Raw genomic sequence first — 20,589 nt, forward strand, 5'->3', positions numbered from 1 at the left:
AGGGTGGAGAAATAAATGAGGGGAGGGTGGGGGTGGGGAGAAAGTAGCATAGAGTACAATAGGTGAGTGGGGGAGGGGATGAAGGTGATAGGTGGAAAAGAAGATAGGCAGGTAGGACAAGTCATGGGGACAGTGCTGAGCTGGAAGTTTGTAACTGGGGTGAGGTGGGGGAAAGGGGAAAATGAGGAAACTGGTGAAGTCGACATTTCAACCGCAGGGCATCAGTGTTCCGAGGCGGAAGACGAGGTGGTGAGGGAGCAGCGATGAAGGAGGCCCAGGACCTCCATGTCCTCAGCAGAGTGGGAGGGGAGTTGAAATGTTGGGCCACAGGGCCGTGTGATTGATAGGTGCGGGTGTCCCGGAGATGTTCCCTAAAGCGCTCTACTAGGAGGCATCCAGTCTCCCCAATGTAGAGGAGACCGCATCGGGAGCAACGGATACAATAAATGATATTGGTGGACGTGCAGGTAAAACCTTGATGGATGTGAAAGGCTCCTTTAGGGCCTTGGATGGAGGTGAGGGAGGAGGCGTGGGCGCAGGTTTTGCAATTCCTGCGGTGGCAGGGGAAGGTGCCAGGGTGGGAGGGTGGGGTGGGGGCATGGACCTGACCAGGTAGTCACAGAAGGAACAGTCTTTGCGGAAGGGAAATATATCCCTGATGGTGGAGCCTGTTTGGAGGTGGCGGAAATAAATCGGTGGATGATTTGGTTTATGCGAAGGTTGGTAGGGTGGAAGGTGAGCACCAGGGGGTTCTGTCCTTATTACGGTTGGAGGGGTGGGGTCTGAGGGCGGACGTGCGGGATGTGGACAAGATGCGCTGGAGGGCATGTTTAACCACGTAGGAAGGGAATTTGCGGTCTCTAAAAAGGAGGCCATCTGGTGTGTTATATGTAACAAAGCCATTCCTGTAAAATATGGCAACTCAAATCAGTTTTATTGGTTCACTTGAGTGCAAGAGATGGCTAAATGTAGGACTCTACACTTTGATTAAATCTTTAACTTTTGTAATGAGATTTGAGACTCAGCACACTTTCCTAAATGGGTCATAACACGGTTCCTGGGCACAGAGACAATAACAGATTATAACAGATGAATTTTCAAACAGGTATGCTTCTGAATTCAACATGCACTTAAACATGTCTCAAAGCTATAAAGAACGAGACAAAATTCCTTGAATTAGTCACATTTAAATTTATTTGTTAAGATCCTCAGCGAAAGGTATAACTGTATCAAATTGCACAAGGTGGGGTAAAGGTTGAATAGGGGTTTAAAAAAAAGTTCTTTTTTTAAAAAATGAAGGAATTAAATGCCGAACTGGTGGTTCATCTGGAAACAGTTCTATGTCAGCTTTTAAAAATGTGGAAATCTCTTGGTTTGCCATCAACTCTCTCTCAGAAATGATCACTTTTTGCAGAAGCAGTCACCACAGAAATTCCTTCTTCCTGATGTTACTGCATACTACTCCAAGCTTTTGGCTGTCTTTTTCTCCCCTGGAGCAATACCAGCAGGTTTATAAAGATGGCTTCTCACAGGAGGTTTTTGTACCTGGCTGTTGGGTCACAAAGACGACAATCAATTTTTTTCCAGAGAATTTTGATGGCTCATTCTCAGATATCCCCGTGTTGTTCTTTGCTATAGAAATCCTCCCCTGGAGGACATTTCAGATTTAAATTTTTGTTTCAGCAATGAAAGGTATTCGAAAAGCTTCATCACCAGAGATACTTGAAGATCTCAATGTCGGCTATACCTTCTAGTTGATTAATATTCATGTTCAGGTATTTACCCCGAGATAACCTTTTCAAGCTGCTTTAGATAATGCTATTTAGAAATCCCTTAGTAAATTTTCAGGTTAGTAATCATTTTATGTCCCAGCTTATTTTAAAATTATTTTTCTCTGAAAAAACAAAGTCCAAGGCTTTTAATTAGTTGATGAGATTGTGGATGAGTAGTTTGCATTTTATGTCATCAATACATTGGAGAGCAGCACCCATTGAAACCAGTAAACTAATTTCACTTCACCCTAATAAAATAAAAGGTAAATCTATAAATTGCCATCATTTAACTATAAAATGATTAATCTTTAAATCTATAAATTGATTTTTCATGCATGATATCATTGTACAAGTCCTAATAAAATTACTGATTTATTCCCCAATGAAATTGGTAAATTTGACAGATCTGAACTCCTATAATGCATTAACATTCAGAAGAGAAATATGATGCTGGAGATTATTATCTGATGTTATTCAATCAGGAAACAAGTAAAATTATTCACAGGTGTTATCTTCTTGTCCAAAACCAAGTTGAATGTCTCCTTGATTGCATGTTGTAATTCCTCTTCAGTCAGAGTTACGGAGGTTCTCAGGTCCTTCCCATCTTTCCCATTATAGATCTGTTCAGTGTAGGTTGTACCCTTCAGAGTTTTTATGCCATTCTGGGTTTGATAGCAAACAAAGGATAATTCTTTAAATATGGCCCCAGGAGTTGTTATTAAGTAGGTTAATTTGTCTTGAAAATCCTCAATTCTACAAGATTTGAGGTCAAAGCAAAAGAGTTTTTGGTAGGAACGTTGGTTCTGCAGAGACTCACTGTTAGTGCTTTGACCTTCAATGTGAATTTTTCTTACAGTTTTCTCCATATACCAGATATTGTTATCTTCAGTCAGACGGTATGTACCTGGAAACTGAGTCTGCTCTTTGCCTGATACCAGCTCCAGGGGTTGTCGCATTTGGTTGGATGAAACAAAGCCCACATCAGCCATGTAATGCTTGGAATCAATGGTGATTATGAGGACACAATGAGATGGGTAGGATTCATAACTATCCTTTGCTGGTTTGTACACTCTTACTGGTATAAACATCACTTCGTACCCCATCTCCTTTAGTACCCACCAGAATAATGCATTATGTTCCACACAGCAGCCACCTCGATGCTTCCTCACCATTTTATTAAAGATCGCTTCCATGTTGAGCTCAATTGTTTCTCCACAGTGTGGACTGAGATTTTCATAGGGAATAGATGTGACATGTTTTTCAAGTATTATGCTTAGTGTCTCCAGGTCAGTGTTGTAGGAAGGTCGTGTGTAGCCAATTCGTGCAAAATACTCAGAAAGCTTCATTTTCTCTGTGATAAAGAGAATAAGTTAGAAAGAAAGATAGTAAAGTCCAATATGCATGCAGTCAAAAGCTAGCTAGTAATTTTTGGTTTAATTTACTTCTTCAATATTTTGACTCTTTACCAGTTTCTTTATGGCTAGTCTTCTGCCTATCCAAATCATGGTCCTGTAACTGCCATGATCTGGATCACTAACACAACTTCTGTTGATCCATAATGCTAGAGAGACCTGTTCTTTTTCAAAATTACATGTCAGAAATGCTGACTCTTCAATTACTGAAGAAAACATCCTTGCTCTGTAGGTAGAAAAAAAAGCGTTGCTTAATGCTAGAAGCTAGTCAACAAGCCAGTAACTATTGAAATGAAATGGGACAAAAAGGGTTTCAGCTGCCGTGCAAAACTAAATCTCAAACTCTTTAGAAATTTCTGAAGAAAGAAAAGTAAATATAATGTTTTTATCTGGAACATTTCTTCCCATTGTGCTGCTTTTCATTTGATGCTGGATGCACATCCCACAGCACAACTTTGCTAGAAGCTGATCCCAGTCCGGTTTCAGTTTAGCTCCTTCCCTTCTGAATACAGGTTGAACTGGCCAATGAATCAGCGCCCCACCCCCATACCTGTTAACCATGTATTTGATTGCAATCTCCATTGCCTTTTTTTAAAAACCTTAATTGGCACATGGCTCAGGAAACAGTCAATACATCATCAATGTTGAGGTCCTGATTTTTAAAATCTCATCTTCAACTTCCCAAAGTCACATGGCAGAACATCATTCTCCGTTCTAATTACAATGTTTAAAAAAATGTGAACCACAATGGGTAAGAAGTTTCAAATTGACTCAATGTTCATCTCCAAACAAGAGAATGCTCTTCAAATCTGGCATCACTCGGAACTCTTGGTCTCAGCCCAGAGAACAGTATCTATCTCCCTGGCTACACTGTTATATTCCTTCTCATTCTCCCCCTTCAGTCTGGTGATATCTGACACCAGAGATGAAAAAGCATGGTATTACTTAGAATTCTGCAGTCAGTTTAAGGATCTAGGTACTTAGTCACAACAAGTTAATGCAGGTGCAGCATATAAATCACAAAATCTAGTGAGATATTATCTTTTATTATCAGAGGAATTGGATGTAAAAATTAGAAATATTAAGCTGCAATTTTACAGGCACTGATGATACCACATCTTGAGATAATGAGGAAAGTTTTCAATCTAACACTGGTAGAGTTGAGTCAAACAGTCAGGGCAGGTGGGGACAAAGCAGAAAACAAGGTAGCACTAATAAATTAAACTGCATTTATTTCAATGCAAGGGGCCTAACAGGGAAGGCCGATGAACTTAGGGCATGGTTAGGAACATGGGACTGGGATATCATAGCAATTACAGAAATATGGCTCAGGGATGGGCAGGACTGGCAGCTTAATGTTCCAGGATACAAATGCTTTAGGTAGGACAGAAAGGAAGGCAAGAGAGGAGGGGGAGTGGAATTTTTGATAAGGGATAGCATTACAGCTGTGCCGAGGGAGGATATTCCCAGAAATACATCCAAGGAAGTTATTTAGGTGGAACTGAGAAATAAGAAAGGGATGATCACATTATTGGGATTGTATTATAGACCCCCTAATAGTCAGAGGGAAATTGAGAAACAAACTTGTAAGGAGATCTCAGCTATCTGTAAGAATAATAGGGTGGTTATGGTAGGGGATTTTCACTTTCCAAACATCGACTGGGACTGCCATAGTGTGAGAAACAAAAAACTCACTCACAATTCAGCCTGAGACAAAGCCTTGGATACAAGAACATTTTATTCTTTACGGCCTTGCAAGAACGGGTGTTTGCTCAAGCAATCAGGCTAGCTAAAGTGCAAATTACAAAAGCATGTAAGCATTCTTTATTCAGTTTGCAAGTTGCGGATTCACGCCTCCCTTTTCCCATTAAACTAGTCTGATCCTGTCATAAGCAGATTACTTCACTTGTTTTTCTCTAAATTTTCCTTACCTGACTACTCTGCTGCCATTGTCCTTGTTTGTTACAGCCTGCCTGTTATTCTATCCAGTTCCCCTTATCATATTGCAAAATGCAAATATAGCTTATTGCTAAATGCCCCAACTGCTTCCTTTGTGGTCAGCTACAACACTTTAAAGTTACTTCTTAGTTTTAAACTATTTCTAAAACAAAAACCTCTATATTCGATAAAATCTGACGACGACGACGACGACAACATCTCTAACCACCACCACCTGCAGAAACTACATTTCTAATCTCCCCCAGTAGTGTTAAGGGTTTAGATGGAGAGGAATTTGTTAAGTGTGTACAAGACAATTTTCTGATTCAGTATGTGGATGTACCTACTAGAGAAGGTGCAAAACTATTGGTTTTAAAATAGGTGATGGAAAAGGATAGACCAGATCTAAAAATTGAAGTTCTAGATTGGAGAAAGGCCAATTTTGATGGTATTAGGCAAGAACTTTCAAAAGCTGATTGGAGGCAGATGTTCGCAGGTAAAGGGACGGCTGGAAAATGGGAAGCCTTCAGAGATGAGATAACAAGAATCCAGAGAAAGTATATTGCTGTTAGGGTGAAAGGGAAGGCTGGTAGGTATAGGGAATGCTGGATGACTAAAGAAATTAAGGGTTTGGTCAAGAAAAAGGAGGAAGCATATGTCAGATACAGACAGGAGAGATTGAGTGAATCCTTAGAAGAGTACAAAGGCAGTAGGAGTATACTTAAGAGGGAAATCAGGAGGGCAAAAAAGGGGACATGAGATAGCTTTGGCAAATAGAATTAAGGAGAATCCAAAGAGTTTTTACAAATACATTATGGACAAAAGGGTAACTAGGGAGAGAATAGGGCCCCTTAAAAAAAAATCAGCAAGGCAGCCTTTGTGTGGAGCCGCAGAAAATGGGGGAAGATACTAAATGAGCATTTTGCATCAGTATTTACTGTGGAAAAGGATACGGAAGATATAGACTGTAGGGAAATAGATGGTGACATCTTACAAAATGTCCAGATTACAGAGGAGGAAGTGCTGGAAGTCTTGTAACGGGTAAAGGTGGATAAATCCCCAGGACCTGATCAGGTGTACCCGAGAACTCTGTGGGAAGCTAGAGAAGTGGTTGCTGGGCCTCTTGCTGAGATATTTCTATCATTGATTGTCACAGGTGAAGTGCCGGAAGACTGGAGGTTGGCTAACGTGGTTCCACTGTTTCAGAAGGATGGTAAGGACAAGCCAGGGAACTATAGACCAGTGAGCCTGACATCAATGGTGGGCAAGTTGTTGGAAGGAATCGTGAGGGTCAGGATGTACATTTATTTGAAAAGGCAAGGACTGATTACAGATAGTCAACATGGCTTTGTGCATGGAAAATCGTGTCTCACAAACTTGATTGAGTTTTTTTTTGAGGAAGTAACAAAGAGGATTGATGAGGGCAGAACAGTAAATGTGATCTATATGGACTTCAGTAAGGCATTCGACAAGGTTCCCCATGGGAGACTGATTAGCAAAGTTAGATCTCACAGAATACAAGGAGAACTAGCCATTTGGATATAGAACTGGCTCAAATGTAGAAGACAGAGGGTGGTGTTGGAGGGTTGGTTTTCAGACTGGAGGCCTGTGACCAGTGGAGTGCCACAAGGATCGGTGCTGGGTCCTCTACTTTTTGGTCATTTACATAAATGATTTGGATTCGAGCATAAAAGAGGTAGTTAGTATGTTTGCAGATGACAACAAAATTGGAGGTGTAGTGGACAGCAAAGAGGGTTTCCTCAGATTACAACAGGATCTTGACCAAATGGGCCAATGGACTGAGAAATAGCAGATGGAGTTTAATTTAAATAAATGTGAGGTGCTGCATTTTGGGAAAGCAAATCTTAGTAGGACTTATACACTCAATGGTAAGGTACTCAGAAGTGTTGCTGAATAAAGAGACCTTAGAGTGCAGGTTCATAGCTTCTTGAAAGTGAAGTTGAAGGTAGATAGGATAGTGAAGGCGGCTTTTGGAATACTTTCCTTTATTTGCCAGAGTATTGAGTACAGGAGCGAGGAAGTCATGTTGTAGCTGTACAGGACATTGGTTAGGCCACTGTTGGAATATTAAAGTAGATTCCCTACAGTGTGAAAACAGGCCCTTCGGCCTAGATGTCCACACAGATCCTCTGAAGAGCAACCCACCCACACCTATTCCCCTACATTCACGACTAACTAATACATCTAACACTACAGGCATGGCCAACTTACTTAACCTGCATGTGTTTGGACTGTGGGAGGAAACCGGAGCACCCGGAGGAAACCCACGCAGACACAGGGAGAATGTGCAAACTCCACACAGACAGTTGCCCGAGGCAGTAATTGAACCTGGGCCCCTGCCACGGAGGCATCAGTGCTAACCACTGAATATTGCATGCAATTCTAGTCTCTTTCCTCTCTGAAAGATGTAAAACTTGAAAAGGGTTCAGAAAAGATTTACAGGGATGTTGTCAGGGTTGGAGGATGAGCTATAGGGAGAGGCTTAACAGGGTAGGGCTGTTTTCCCTGGAGCATTGGAGGCTGAGGGATGACCTTACAGAGGTTTATAAAATCATGAGGGGCATGGATAGGATAAATAGGCAAAGTCTTTTCCCTGGGGACAGGGAGTCCAGACCTAGAGGGCATAGGTTTAGAGTGAGAGGGGAAAGATATAAAAGAGACCTAAGGGGCAACTTTTTCCACACAGTAGGTGGTACGTGTATGGAATGAGCTGCCAGAGGAAGTGATGGAGGCTGGTACAATTGCAACATTTAAGAGGCATCTGGATGGGTATATGAATAGGAAGGATTTGGAGGGATATGGGCCAGGTGCTGGTAGATGGAATTAGATTGGGTTGGGACATCTGGTCAGCATGGATGAGTTGGACTGAAGGGTCTGCTTCCATCCTGTACATCTCTATAAATCTATGAGTAAACAATGTCTTATTTAAAGTGTACAAGATTGTGAATAGTCTTGATAAGATAGTCATAGAAAGAATACTTCATCTTGTTGGTAAATCCAGATCAAGGGGCCACTGTTGAAAAGTATGGGTTGCCTTTTTAGGATAGAGGTAAAGAGAATTTTTCTTCTGTCTAAGGGTTGTGCAACTTCAAGCTTCTCTCCTACTGAAGACAGTGGAGGTAGGGGCAATTAGTATATTTTTAAAAAAATATTTTTATTGAAACAGACTTTTTAAATAATACTGAACAAAGCAGTTCAAAAAACCCAAGTTAAAAAACCCAACTTCACCCCCATGTACAAATGTATAAACATATATAGAAAAAACCACACACACACACACACACCCCACACACACACACACCACACACACACACACACCCCCACACACACACACCCCCACACACACACACACCCCCACACACACACACCCCCACACACACACACACCCCCACACACACACACACCCCCACACACACACACACCCCCACACACACACACCCCCACACACCACACACCACACACCCCCACACACCACACACACACCACACACACACACGACATTTATGTTCACAGTTCCTCCTCTCTGGATATTGGACTCGTCAAAGACAATTATTATGGCTATATTAAAGCCCTCGTTAGTGTGGTTGATAAATCTGCATCCTGGTATTCCAAAAAGGACTGCCATGTCTTTATAAAAATTCTCAGTTTTGTGGTGTACCAAATTTGGGAGAAAATCCAGGGGAATATGCTCCACAGCAATCATCTGCCAACCTGACAGGCCAAGGGGTTTTTCAGATACCCAACCTAGCAAAATATTCTTTTTTTTGCACAGAAAGTGAGGATACTGAAAAAGATGTTTCTTCTGCACGGCTGCAGAGAACACACTGGGCAGGCCCAGAAGGAGCAAGATAGGGTCCTTTTCCACCTTTACACCCAAAATCCTTTCCATTGCATCCGCCATAGCACTCCAATATATTTGAAGCCTACCACAAGACTAGAGACAATGGGTAAGAGTGCCCATACAGACCTTGCATTTGGGACATTAAGATAGCCCTGGTTTAAATTTTGACAACAATCTGGAGCCAAGTGGACCCTGTGGAGAATCTTCAACTGTAAAGTATGGGTTCTATTGCAAATAGATATCTTTCTTGCATTTTCCCAAACATCTTCCAACGCCTCAGAGGAGACTTCAACACCTAGCTCTCTCTCCTCCACCCTGCAGAGGGGATCAAACTCATCTGAGGGGGCACCCCCCAATTGATGATATAAAGCACTGACAAAGTATAGTCTTAGCACTGAGCACACCCCCCATATGTCAGATTTGTAGAGATCAAAAATGTAGTTTAAAAAAGAAATAAAATCCCTAACTTGGAAAGAAGCGAGAGGTCCCTAATTAGATAGCTTGTATTTCCATACTAACTGTTCGAAGGACATTACATCTGCCTCAAATAAATCCCCCATGCGAGACACACCCCTCATTGCCCAATGTTTAAATCCTGAATCTATCATCCCTGGTTGAAAACCCAGCATACTCACTAAAAAAGGTGTAAGAGATGTTTTGCCAATATTGCCGTCCCTCTGTCAAATTGCCCTCCATGCTTTAACAGTATTGATGACTACTGGGTTATGACAATATTCCCTAACTGTCCTCATTTTGTCCAAAAACAGCAAACTGGTAAGGGACCACCTTGCCTGGGAGGCTTGATATCTAACCATATTGAAAGCGGATCCCCACAGGCCCACTCACTTAGGATAAAAGTGAGCTTAGTTGGTAGTTTTTAAATTGTCTGGAAGTTCCACCCCCCCAAATCTGTGAGGTAGTTGCAGTTTAGCTAACGTAATGAGGGGCTGCTTACGAAGCCAAATAAAGGAGCTGAACCAGCCAGTCTCCTGAATATTTGCTTATTGAAAGTCAGCGGGAGCATCCATATTGGGTATAGCAAACAGAGAATATTCACCTTAATAAGCGCTATCTGACCCAACCACAAGATCGGAAGTGCCTCCCATCTTTGAAAGGATTGTTTGATTTTGTCAAATTGAATAAAATTGACTTAGAACAACCTATCCAGAACTGGAGTAATGATTATGCCCAAACACACAAAATCTCCCTGGAGACCACTTAAATGGGAATCAATATTGGCCCTCAAGAGGTAGCTCCTTCGTAAGACCACCCATAGTTATACATGGGTATACCACTAAAAAGGTGCCAAATGCACAGATGCAATGTATCAGGCGAGGCACTGAAACTGCTGGGACTTGACAAAAAAAATAATTAGGACATCGTTTGCATACAATGAAGTCTTACGCAACTTTGACCCCACTTCTGGAGCTGATCTATTAGGAGGGCTTTCATGGGAATCCACCAATGGTTCAATCACCAAGGTAACAAGCAATGGCAAAAGGGGACAGCCCTGCCAGCTGTCCCTGAAAATGTCAAAATTGCTTGATTGCCCCCAGTTGGTGACAACCACCGTGACAGAGCCACTATAGAGAACTTTTACCCATTTTCTAAAGATTTCACCCAAACCAAACCACTCAACTCTGTCAAATGCCTTGTCTACATTTAGAGAAATCACTAATCTCTGTACTGACTGCTGTTGACATGCTTGAATTACATTAAGCAGCTTCCTATCATTATTGGAGGATCTGCAGCCCTTTATGAAGCCCGTCTGATCCTCTTGAACAATAGAAGGTAACAGTCTCCAGCCTTCACGAGACTCTTAAACGTGGACTTTAAAATCCTCTCAGTGAAATGGGCCTGTATGAAGCACATTCCTCTGGGACCCTTCCTCCTGTAAGAAAAAGGGAAATATTGGCCTCTCTGAGATGGCAGGAGACAATCATGACTGTTTGATTCATTAAACATATTGAGCATCGGGCCTGACAATATATTTATAAAATTGTTAGACCTCCCAGCAAATTCTCTATCAGGAGCAGGCACCTTTCCACTCTGAAGTTGCCTCAGTTTCCTCCACCTCTTGCTTTGATAAGGGGGCATTGAGAAAGGACTCTTGTTCAGAGGTCACACCTGGGAGTTTCAGATCCTTAAAAAAAAAATTCCATTTTGGCCCACCAGAGTAAAATCTAAAATACCACATTAATTTAGAGTCATATGTCAGGTTCCCAAACCCTTTCCTAATCGCCATAATGGCTTGTAGGGCACTCCTTTTCCTAGCAAGATATGCTAAGTATTTGCCTGGCCTGTCACTATGCTCATATAAAACTTTTGCTTTGGCAAAGAAGCAGCTTGCTTTTGCATCTGTGAGCACATGGAATTCAATGCAGAACACAGTGCCATAATCCTCTGCAGTTTGACCAACAAGAGACTGCTGAAGTAGGCTTTCTCAGCTGCCTTCAACCGTGCTTCAAGGAGACGTTGCTGCTCCACCTTCTGCTACTTTCTACTGGTGGAACAGGAACTAACCCCGGCATAGGTTTTGGCAGTTTCCCAAAGGACAGATGGACTATTAACCAAGCCCGAGTTAATGTCTAAGAACCCACTTGAAATTCCCTAGAAACTTACTATCCTTGAGGATAAAGGGATCCATTTGCCAGTGCCTCGAACCCACTGTAACATCCTTAATCCTAACCAACAGTATCATTGATCATTCTCCAATGTACATCAAACAAGATGCCACCAAGTCCAGGGTTGCCACAGGAGTCAGGAAAAAAAAAACCACAATCCTGATGTGACATCTGTGCAGACTGGAGAAAAATGTAAAATCCTTGACTGTAGGCATCTCCACCCTAACTCCACATAACGATCCACTAATTGTTTAGTTTGTATGCAGAGTAGAGACACCTTTGGGCAACCTGTCTACCGTGGGATCCATGAGACAGTTAAAAATTCCCCCTATAATGATGTGTCAGGACTCAAGACTTATCAGTTTAGAAAAAGCTTCTACCAAAAATTTAAGGGGATGAGCTGGGGGCAATAAACATTTAAAACATCATGCTTCCCCATTTATCAAAGCTTTAAAGAATTACAAACCTCCAGTGTGTGTGTCTTTAACACACTCTAGTAACTTAAATGAGAGATTCTTCCTTACCAATATAGCCACTCTACTACTTCTGGTATTAACTGATGAAAAATAAACTCAATCAAAACCATTCTGCTGTCATTTCAAATGCTCCCCATCATCCAAGTGTCTCCTGTAACAAAATATCCACCTTCTCTTTCTAAGGCTCAAATGTACCTTCCTCTTAAGTGGTGAGTGACTTCCCTCGATATTCCAGGTACACCATTTAGCATAACCTTCTGCAGTAACATTTAAATTTCAGAAAGGAGGAACTTGAACCGCAAGTGACTGAGCCTTAGTGTCACATGATCCATTGAGCATAAAAACTACACAAACTAAAGCCACATTTAACAAACTTATTGAAAACAAAAACCAAACCAACAGATAAAAGCGCCAACAGCACTGAATAGGGGATTCACCCCTGCCTATAAGTAGGCTATTAGCCAGCCCACCCATTTTCCCTTTTCCTTGCTAGAGCTGCACCATGAAAAACAGTAAACACACCATAGAATAGCAATATGAATAAAGAAAACATTGTTAAAGAAAGAAAAAGGGGTGAATACACCACCCATTCCTTGGTATATCTTAACTTAGAAACTATCAATAGAAAAAAAAAGAAAAAGGAAGTGCCAATTGGACTTCCTGTTTCTTTTACAAAACTACAAAGACACACCCAAACAACATTACTATTTATACATATTAAATTGTTTAGATTAGGTTAATTTGTCCACAAAGTCTCTTGCCTTCTCAGACGTGTCAGGGAGATGTATGGATCCATCTAAGGTGAACCGAAGCACCACTGTATACCTCAGACAGATCCGAATCCCAAGCTCCCTCAGTCTTCTCTTGACACAGTCATAAGATTCTCTTTTCTGGATCACCGCCACTGAGAAGTCCTGGAAGAACGTGATCTTGTACATTAGGGCCTTTGGATACTTCTCCTGGATTCTTCCATGATTGTCTCCTTATCTCTAGTGATGGAATCGCACCAGGAGAGGATGAAGACATTGACCCAAGCCTGATCTCCGCGCTGTGACCCGGTGAGCCCTCTCAATCTTCAAGCCTTTCATGCCAGCCTCCAAGTTAAGGAATTTCAGCAGCCAGTTCTCAATAAATTCCGCAGGCTGCTAACCTTCCTGACCCTCAGACAGACCAATGACCCAAATATTTTTTCTCCTGCCCGTTCTCAACATCATCCACTTGGGCAAGCAAATTATGGACTGGTGTCTCCAGAGCTTGGATTTTACCCTTGGATGAACTTGCATCAGCTTTCACCACTGTTACTGCTCAACCTCATCTGTCCTCTTTTCCAGGTCTCCGAGCAGCTGCTCCGCTTCTGCAGCATGATAGAGATTGGAGCCAGCTTTTCTATTTGTTTCCCCAACATCTTGTAAGATTTCATGAGCTCATTCACCAGGGCCTGGAAGGTAATACAGAATCGGAGGATCCTGCAGGCCGGGCTGTGGGCCTAGCCTTTGATGCTCCTCCTCCTTTTTTCGGCATCTCTGGATGGCAGGAAATGAAGGTAAGTCAACTTTTCAAAGTTTCCTGGGACCCCAGAAAGGTCATGGAGTCCCAGGATATTGATGGTTCCGGTTGGACGGGTTGAAGGTTCATCCTGCTTGTGCTGTGGTGCGAAGCTCTGCAACGCGATCCTCAGATCGCCGCCATCTGGGATCCCCCACAATTAATATTTTTAAAGAGGGTTATGGCAACATTTTTGTTAGACAAATGAATCAAAAGGTGGTGATGAGGTACAGTGGATTGGGAACACAAACCAATCAGCCACGATCTTAATGAACAGTAAAGCAGGTTTAAGGTCTATTCCTAACTTGTATGTTTATGTAGAAGAACATATTGCTCTTGTTTCTAACTTTTAATATAGAACTTGAATAGCATTTTTACTAATCAGAATCTAAGCTCTTCATCCTCATTTCCATGAAAATACCTTCAATGCTCCCTCTGATATACAACCCTTAAGAAGTTTCTGCACTCCACAAGCTACTCATTTTGTCTAATCTGAAGACGCTTTTTCCTAGTCATAGAATCCCACAGAACTGAAGCTGCCCTTTGGCCCATCGAGTCTGCACCTATAGAAAAGGCTTTAAGTCTACATCTAACCCATTTTCTGGCACTTAGCTCATAGCCTTAATTTTAATATTTCATGCTCATCCAAGTACTTGGAAAGAGTTGTGAAGTTTCTTGTCACAAGTTACCCTCCTAGGCAGGACATTCCACATCCTCACCAGCCTGTTAGAATTACCTCAAATTCTCTCAAAACCTCCTTTCACTTAAAATGATGCGCCTTTGCTATTGATTCACCAACCGTGTGGGCGGCACGGTGTGGGCGGCACAGTGGCACAGTGGTTAGCACTGCTGCCTCACAGCGCCGGAGACCCGGGTTCAATTCCCGACTCAGGCGACTGACTGTGTGGAGTTTGCACGTTCTCCCTGTGTCAGCGTGGGTTTCCTCCGGGTGCTCCGGTTTCCTCCCACAGTCCAAAGATGTGCGGGTTAGGTGAATTGACCATGCCAAATTGCCTGTAGTGTTAGGTAAGGGGTAAATGTAGGGGTATGGGTGGGTTGCGCTTCGGCGAGTCGGTGTGGACTTGTTGGGCCGAAGGGCCTGTTTCCACACTAAGTCTAATCTAAGGGTCACAGCTGCTTTCTATTCATCTTGTCCATTGACCCTTGAAACTTTAAGCACCGCTTATCAGCTTCCCACCACCCCAAACTTCTCTGCTCTACAGAAAACAACCCTAGTGTATCCACTTCTGCTCATAACAGAAAGGCCCCAACCTAGATATCATCTCGGGCAGCATGGTGGCTCAGTGGTTAGCCCTGCTGCCTCACAGCACCAGGGTCCCAGGTTCGTAATCCAGCCTCGGGTGACTGTCTGCGTGGAGTTCGCACATTCTCACCGTGTCGGTGGGTTTCCTCCGGGTGCTCCGGTTTCCTCCCACAATCCAAAGATGTGCAGGTCAGATGAATTGGCCATGCTAAATTGCCCATAGTGTTAGGTGCATTAGTCAGAGGGAAATGGGTCTGGGTGGGTTACTCTTTGGAGGGTTGGTGTGGACTGGTTGGGCCAAAGGGCCTGTTTCCACACTGTAGGGAATCTAATCTTGGTGAATCCTCTCTGCACCCCCTGCACTACAAGTCATTCTTCCTACAGTGCAGTGACTAGAACTACACATAGTAGTCCAACTGTGGCCGAGCTAGAGTTCTGCACAACTCCAACATAACCTCCCTGCTCGTATAATTTGTGCCATTACAGATAAAGGCAAGTATCCCATATGCCACCTTAACTAACCTATTAACATGTCCTGCCACCTTCAGGGATTTGTTGTCAAGCAGTTCAAGATCCCTCTGTTCCTCTGAGTTTCCTAGTGTCTTGCCATTCACTGAGTCCTCCTTGACTTATTACTTCTTCCCAAGTGCATTATATCACACTTGTCTCAGCTAAATTCCATCTGCCACTGAAAATCATTTATGGCACTCCTGTAACCTTTCTTCTCAATGTTAACTATGTGACAAACCTTTGTAATTTGCAAGCTCACTTATCATCCCCCACACTGATATTTTTTGATTATACATCCAAATTTTAATAAGGGACCCTGCATTAATTCCTGTAGACAACAGCCACTAGTCACAGACTTCTACCACCAAGCCAAACAGGTAGTCATGTATCTTTGGTATGTACAGTCTATGCTCTCAATTCTAGTTTGATACAAAAAGAGAGAAACAGCATCAAAACTAGGACTGGTCTTACCACCACACACTGGTGCCTCTGACATACTTCCGGCACTTCAGTTACTTCTTCACCTGTTGATGTAAAAGCACCAGTGAGTTCTAGATTTCAGAAATTCAATTCTATCAATTTAGAAAACAGAGCTTTTGAATTACCAACAGATAAACCCAGGGAAGGATCATTAAACAAAATCCTGCACCTGAATTCTGTTTCACTTCTGTTTATGAAATTTGATCGAGAAATGAGCCAGACATTTAGCAACTCTTAAAATCAAACCTCCTGGTTGGTTCAGATCAAGCAAAAAAAAACTTTCAAAGTAACCCTAAATCCAATTGCTCACAAAAAACATTGAGGCAGCCCCAGTTTATTGAACACAGGAACCTTTCAAAGTGCAGAGCAGCATGCTACCTTCCCTCAATTAATGAATATTAGCACACCAGTGCTTCGTCACTGGATGACCTTTTAGCTTGTTTTATGATTTTGTTTTCTAAGTGAAGCAAACAATGAAAGTATTGTGGCAAAAATCAGCATTTTAGAAATAGTTACATCATATAGGCCTGAGAACTTCACATCAGATGATTTAACAACATGTTAAAGATGATGTCACACAAGTTCTACATACAGTGTAATCCAGTGACATACCGACTGAGACAGAACCAGGGACAGAGCAGCATGCTTAATTATCGCAAAATTTGATACCTGAATTCCGTATTCAATTGCTTTGATAAAATGCAACTGGAAAAAGCTTCTCTACAAGTCAGTACCAATCTCTACTCACTCCAATCCAACAATGATCTGGATAGAATATGCTTTGAGTGATTAGACAGTCACAGAAGGAATAACAGAGCCTGCTCTGTAACTTGCACAAACAAGTAACTAAGCTGCAGATGGAATGCATTCAGCCATTGAAACATGAAGGGGTAGAGAAAGGAGACAAACAGGCAAAGTTACAGGACACAGATTAGAGTAGGAGGGGCTCAGGACAGTTACACAAATTAATAGAATACTCTTAGGAACACATTGGATATATAGGACTTGGTGCAACCATCCCATAAAATGTGTCGATGATCCACTGCAGTTTTCTCTCATGTTTTCCCAATTAAATCTACACTTCAAACCACCTGTTCCCTTCCCCCTCAGATTCGTTCCCATCTGACTGCTCAAAATCACAGCCTCTCATTTCTTTCAATTCTCTTTGCTAGATGTGATTTTGAAAGTATTTGAGCTATTTGTATTCATCACTTTGCTATTCCACCCCAGGAAGCTTTCAGCCACCGAGCTTTTCATCTGAAGGGCCATGTTTGAGTAAGGTGCTCATCAGGCAGATCACAAATGCTCAAGGATTTAACCATTAAAAATAGAAACAACACAAACTGGTTTTAAAATCAACACAACATTCAACTAATACACAGTTGTACTTCTGTATCATTAGATACAACAATGGGTTATTTGTTGACTTGAACATTTAGCAACATCTCCCAATAAAATTTTCATGACATTGGAAGCTTCATTGCACTGTTCTGTTTCTCCAGTCAAATGCCAGACAGTCTTTGTGGAAAGATCACCCAAAACTCTGTGGGAATTACTGGGAGATGCAGAAAATCCTTCACAAAGTTAAGCTTTTATTTGGCAAAAAAAAACTGTGACAATCAGAAAATGGCTTCCCAACTACCCACCTTCAATCCTCGGCTGTTTATAGTACCCAGTTCCTGGACTTATTTGATGGTATTAGCATAATGCCATTAGCATTAGTCTTCCTAAACTAAATTAATCATCTGTCACACTGGTCCACTACTTTACACCACCATGGTCTTTAGCATTAGCTCATCTGTCAGTGATTTAACTAACCTATCACAGTGTGACACCAATATCTGTTACTTCCCCACCTGTGTGGAAAAAGAGCAGAAACTTTCCCCGATGCCTATTGTCACTCATCATTTCCCTGTAAACTGCCATGTCTCCAAACCGCCTGTTGAAGAGGTAAAAAAGGGAAGAAACAGAGACACTGAAAAGGGACGAGTTCCTAACCATTCAACAAAACACAGCATTCGTGTCCAAACAAAAAAAAAAATTGAACTGGTTGGCAGATAGGAAACAAAGATTAGGAAGAAGTGTGTCTTTTTCTGAATAGCAGCCAGTGACTACTGGGATGACACATGAAACAGTTCCTTGAAAGTGGTGACAAAGGCTTTTGGCATACTTGTACTCATTGTTCAGCACACGGAGTTCAGGAGTTGGGATGTCATGTTGTGGTTGTATGAGACATTGTAAGGCCACATTTGACTTAGGGGTTTCCTTATAGAGGGTTTATCAAATCATGAAGAGCAGTGATAAAGTGAATAGCCAAGTTTTGTTTCTCAGGGTTGGGGAGTCCAAAACTAGAGGGCATGGGTTTAAGGCGAGAGGGGAAAGATTTAAAAGGGACCTAAGGGGCAACATTTTAAAACAAAGCGTGGGTGGTGCATATATGGAATGAGCTGCTGGAGGAAGTGGTGAAGGCTAATACAATTACAACGTACACATCCAGATGCCTTTTAAATATGATTAGGAAGGGGTTACGGGGATGTGGGCCAAATGCTGACAAATTGCATTCGATTAGGGTCGAGTATCTGGTCGACATGGACGAGTTGGACCGAAGTTAGTTTCCTTGCTGTGCATCTGTCTGACGATCTGCTTTTTGATCCTGCTCTGCCACTCAAGAAAATCATAACTCAAAAATCTAACACCCCAATTCCACTCTCCCTTTGTCCCTCAAATCCCAAAAAGCGAGCAATCTCAGAATTTACTTGACAGCCGAACAGTCATAGCTGTCTAAGACTGTGGTTCCAAAGATTCACAAAATCAGTGAAGATCTCTCATCTCATTCTTAAATGATCAATTCCACATTCTCAAACTGAGTCCTTGCTATCAAATCTCGTTGAATACAAAGAGAGATGTCCTCAGAAGTGGTGTGGCTCTAACCACCACACCCCTGCTCTCTGGTACAGACTACCGGGAGTTCTTCAGTTGCCGCTGGAAAAGCGTCAGTGAGATTTGCAATTCACTTTCATTCAGTGAGAATGGAGGTGTTGCTGTTGGGCACTGGGGTGGACAAGTTAAAATATACACAACACCTGGGTTATATAGTTAATATCCAACAGGTTGATCGGAAGTGGTTGATTTCGAGGCGTTGGACTCTGGTGTTGTGTGATTTTTAACTTATCCAGATAGAAAACAGAGCTTTTGTAACATTACTGGACCCAGAGATAGAGCGTTAAACAGTGCTAAAATACTGCACCCGAATTCTGTTTTCATTTGTTTGTGAAATCTGAATGAGAAATGAGCCAGACATTTAACGACTCTTAAAATCGAACACTCTCGGCCACGTGAGAAACAAGCGGAAAAATACAGACTCACAGGAACCCCAAAGCCAATCGCAGGTAAATATTCAAACTTTCCACCACTTTTAATAGTCAACAGAACCTTCTCGTTTAATTTTCATTAATGACGTGAATCTGATCGAACTCTCTCATAAGAGGCACCTCCAGTTTATTGTCCACAGGAACCCTTCAAACTACAGGAGAACAAAGTGTTCTTCCCTAAATTAATCGATCAGTGCTGTTTCGCTAAATGGCCTTCAACTAACTCGCTTTGCGATTTAAAAAGAAAGTTTGCTAAGCACAAAAAAAATGTTGCAGCAAAACCTGTCATTTTGAAACACCCCGAGAACTTGGCATTAGATGATTTACCGACATATTAAAGCTGATCTCACACAAAGACCTACACAATACGCGGTGTCATCGAGTATTATCGAGACAGGGGGAAAGGGAGGACTGCAGATGCTGGCGATCAGAGCTTAACATTTTTCGAGACACCGACTAAGACAGAACAGGGACACAGCAGCGCACTAAACCAGCCCAAAATCCGACAGCCGAATTCGGTATCACTTACTTTGATAAAATGGGACTGGAAAATAAGTTACCTCCAAGTCAGCAAACCCACTGCGTAGCTCCAACCCAGCCAGCGATCTGAGCAGAGTGTGCTCTGCCAGATTCTACCGACACGGAAAGAATATCTCACAAACTGGAATCAAACACTAAGTTGCACAAATGACTCAACTGTGAAAGCACTTCAACTCAGGAGTCAGAAACAGGGAGAGAAAGGAGACGAACTGTCCACGGGCAAATTACCAAACAGATTAGAGGGGCTCGAGGCAACTACACAAAGATCCATCCATGACATGCCAGACTATATCTGAAAAAAATGTGTAAGGAACAGGAGAATCGACGTTCCGGGCAAAAGCCCTTCTTCAGGAATGAGGAAAGTGTGTCCAGCAGGCTAAGATAAAAAAGATAGGGAGGAGGGACTTGGGGTTGGGAATGCAATAGGTGGAAGGAGGTTAATGTGAGGGTGATAGGCCGGAGAGGGGGTGGGGACAGGGAGGTCAATGAGAAAGCTGGAGAAATCTGCATTCATCCCTTGTGGTTGGAGGGTTCCTTGGTGGAAGATAAGGCGTTCTTCCTCCAGGCTACCTTTTATCTTAGCCTGCTTGGCACACCCTCCTCATTCCTGAAGAAGGACTTATGCCCGAAACGTGATTCTCCTGCTCCTTTGATGCTGCCTGACCTGCTGCGCTTTTCCAGCGACATTTTTCAGCTCTGACCTCCAGCATTTGCAGTCTTCACTTTCTCCATGTCTGACTATATACCGAGTCCACAACACAAGGGGAGGTCATTTGAGGCAACCATTCCCATGAA

At 42.4% G+C, this 20,589-nt stretch overlaps 1 protein-coding gene across 5 annotated transcripts; it reads right to left on the bottom strand.

The window, feature by feature from the left end:
• Nucleotides 1-1,185: 1,185 nt before the first annotated feature.
• Nucleotides 1,186-20,133, bottom strand: LOC132826407 (arylamine N-acetyltransferase, pineal gland isozyme NAT-10-like). Of its 5 annotated transcripts, none has more exons than XM_060842306.1 (3): nucleotides 19,815-20,133; nucleotides 15,875-15,927; nucleotides 1,186-3,123 (listed from the first exon to the last, which is right to left on the bottom strand). In XM_060842306.1, the coding sequence occupies exons 2-3, from the start codon at nucleotides 15,897-15,899 to the stop codon at nucleotides 2,243-2,245; spliced, it is 906 nt and encodes a 301-aa protein (XP_060698289.1). In that variant the 5' UTR covers nucleotides 15,900-15,927; nucleotides 19,815-20,133; the 3' UTR covers nucleotides 1,186-2,242. The 5 variants fall into 5 exon arrangements, with proteins under 5 accessions (XP_060698289.1, XP_060698290.1, XP_060698291.1 ...); XM_060842307.1 differs by having other exon boundaries at nucleotides 19,784-20,133; XM_060842308.1 differs by lacking the exon at nucleotides 19,815-20,133 and adding an exon at nucleotides 16,553-16,624.
• Nucleotides 20,134-20,589: the final 456 nt, after the last annotated feature.

The sequence above is a fragment of the Hemiscyllium ocellatum genome, chromosome 22 (assembly GCF_020745735.1).
Source record: "Hemiscyllium ocellatum isolate sHemOce1 chromosome 22, sHemOce1.pat.X.cur, whole genome shotgun sequence".
Taxonomy (NCBI): Eukaryota; Metazoa; Chordata; class Chondrichthyes; order Orectolobiformes; family Hemiscylliidae; genus Hemiscyllium; species Hemiscyllium ocellatum.

Excerpts from the sequence above, each read along its gene's own strand:
- LOC132826407 (XM_060842306.1), bottom strand. The coding sequence starts at position 15,899 with ATGTCAGAGGCACCAGTGTGTGGTG. Across the intron at positions 3,124-15,874 it reads AGAGGCACCAGTGTGTGGTG|AGAAAATGAAGCTTTCTGAG; the intron begins GTAAGACCAGTC and ends TCTTTATCACAG.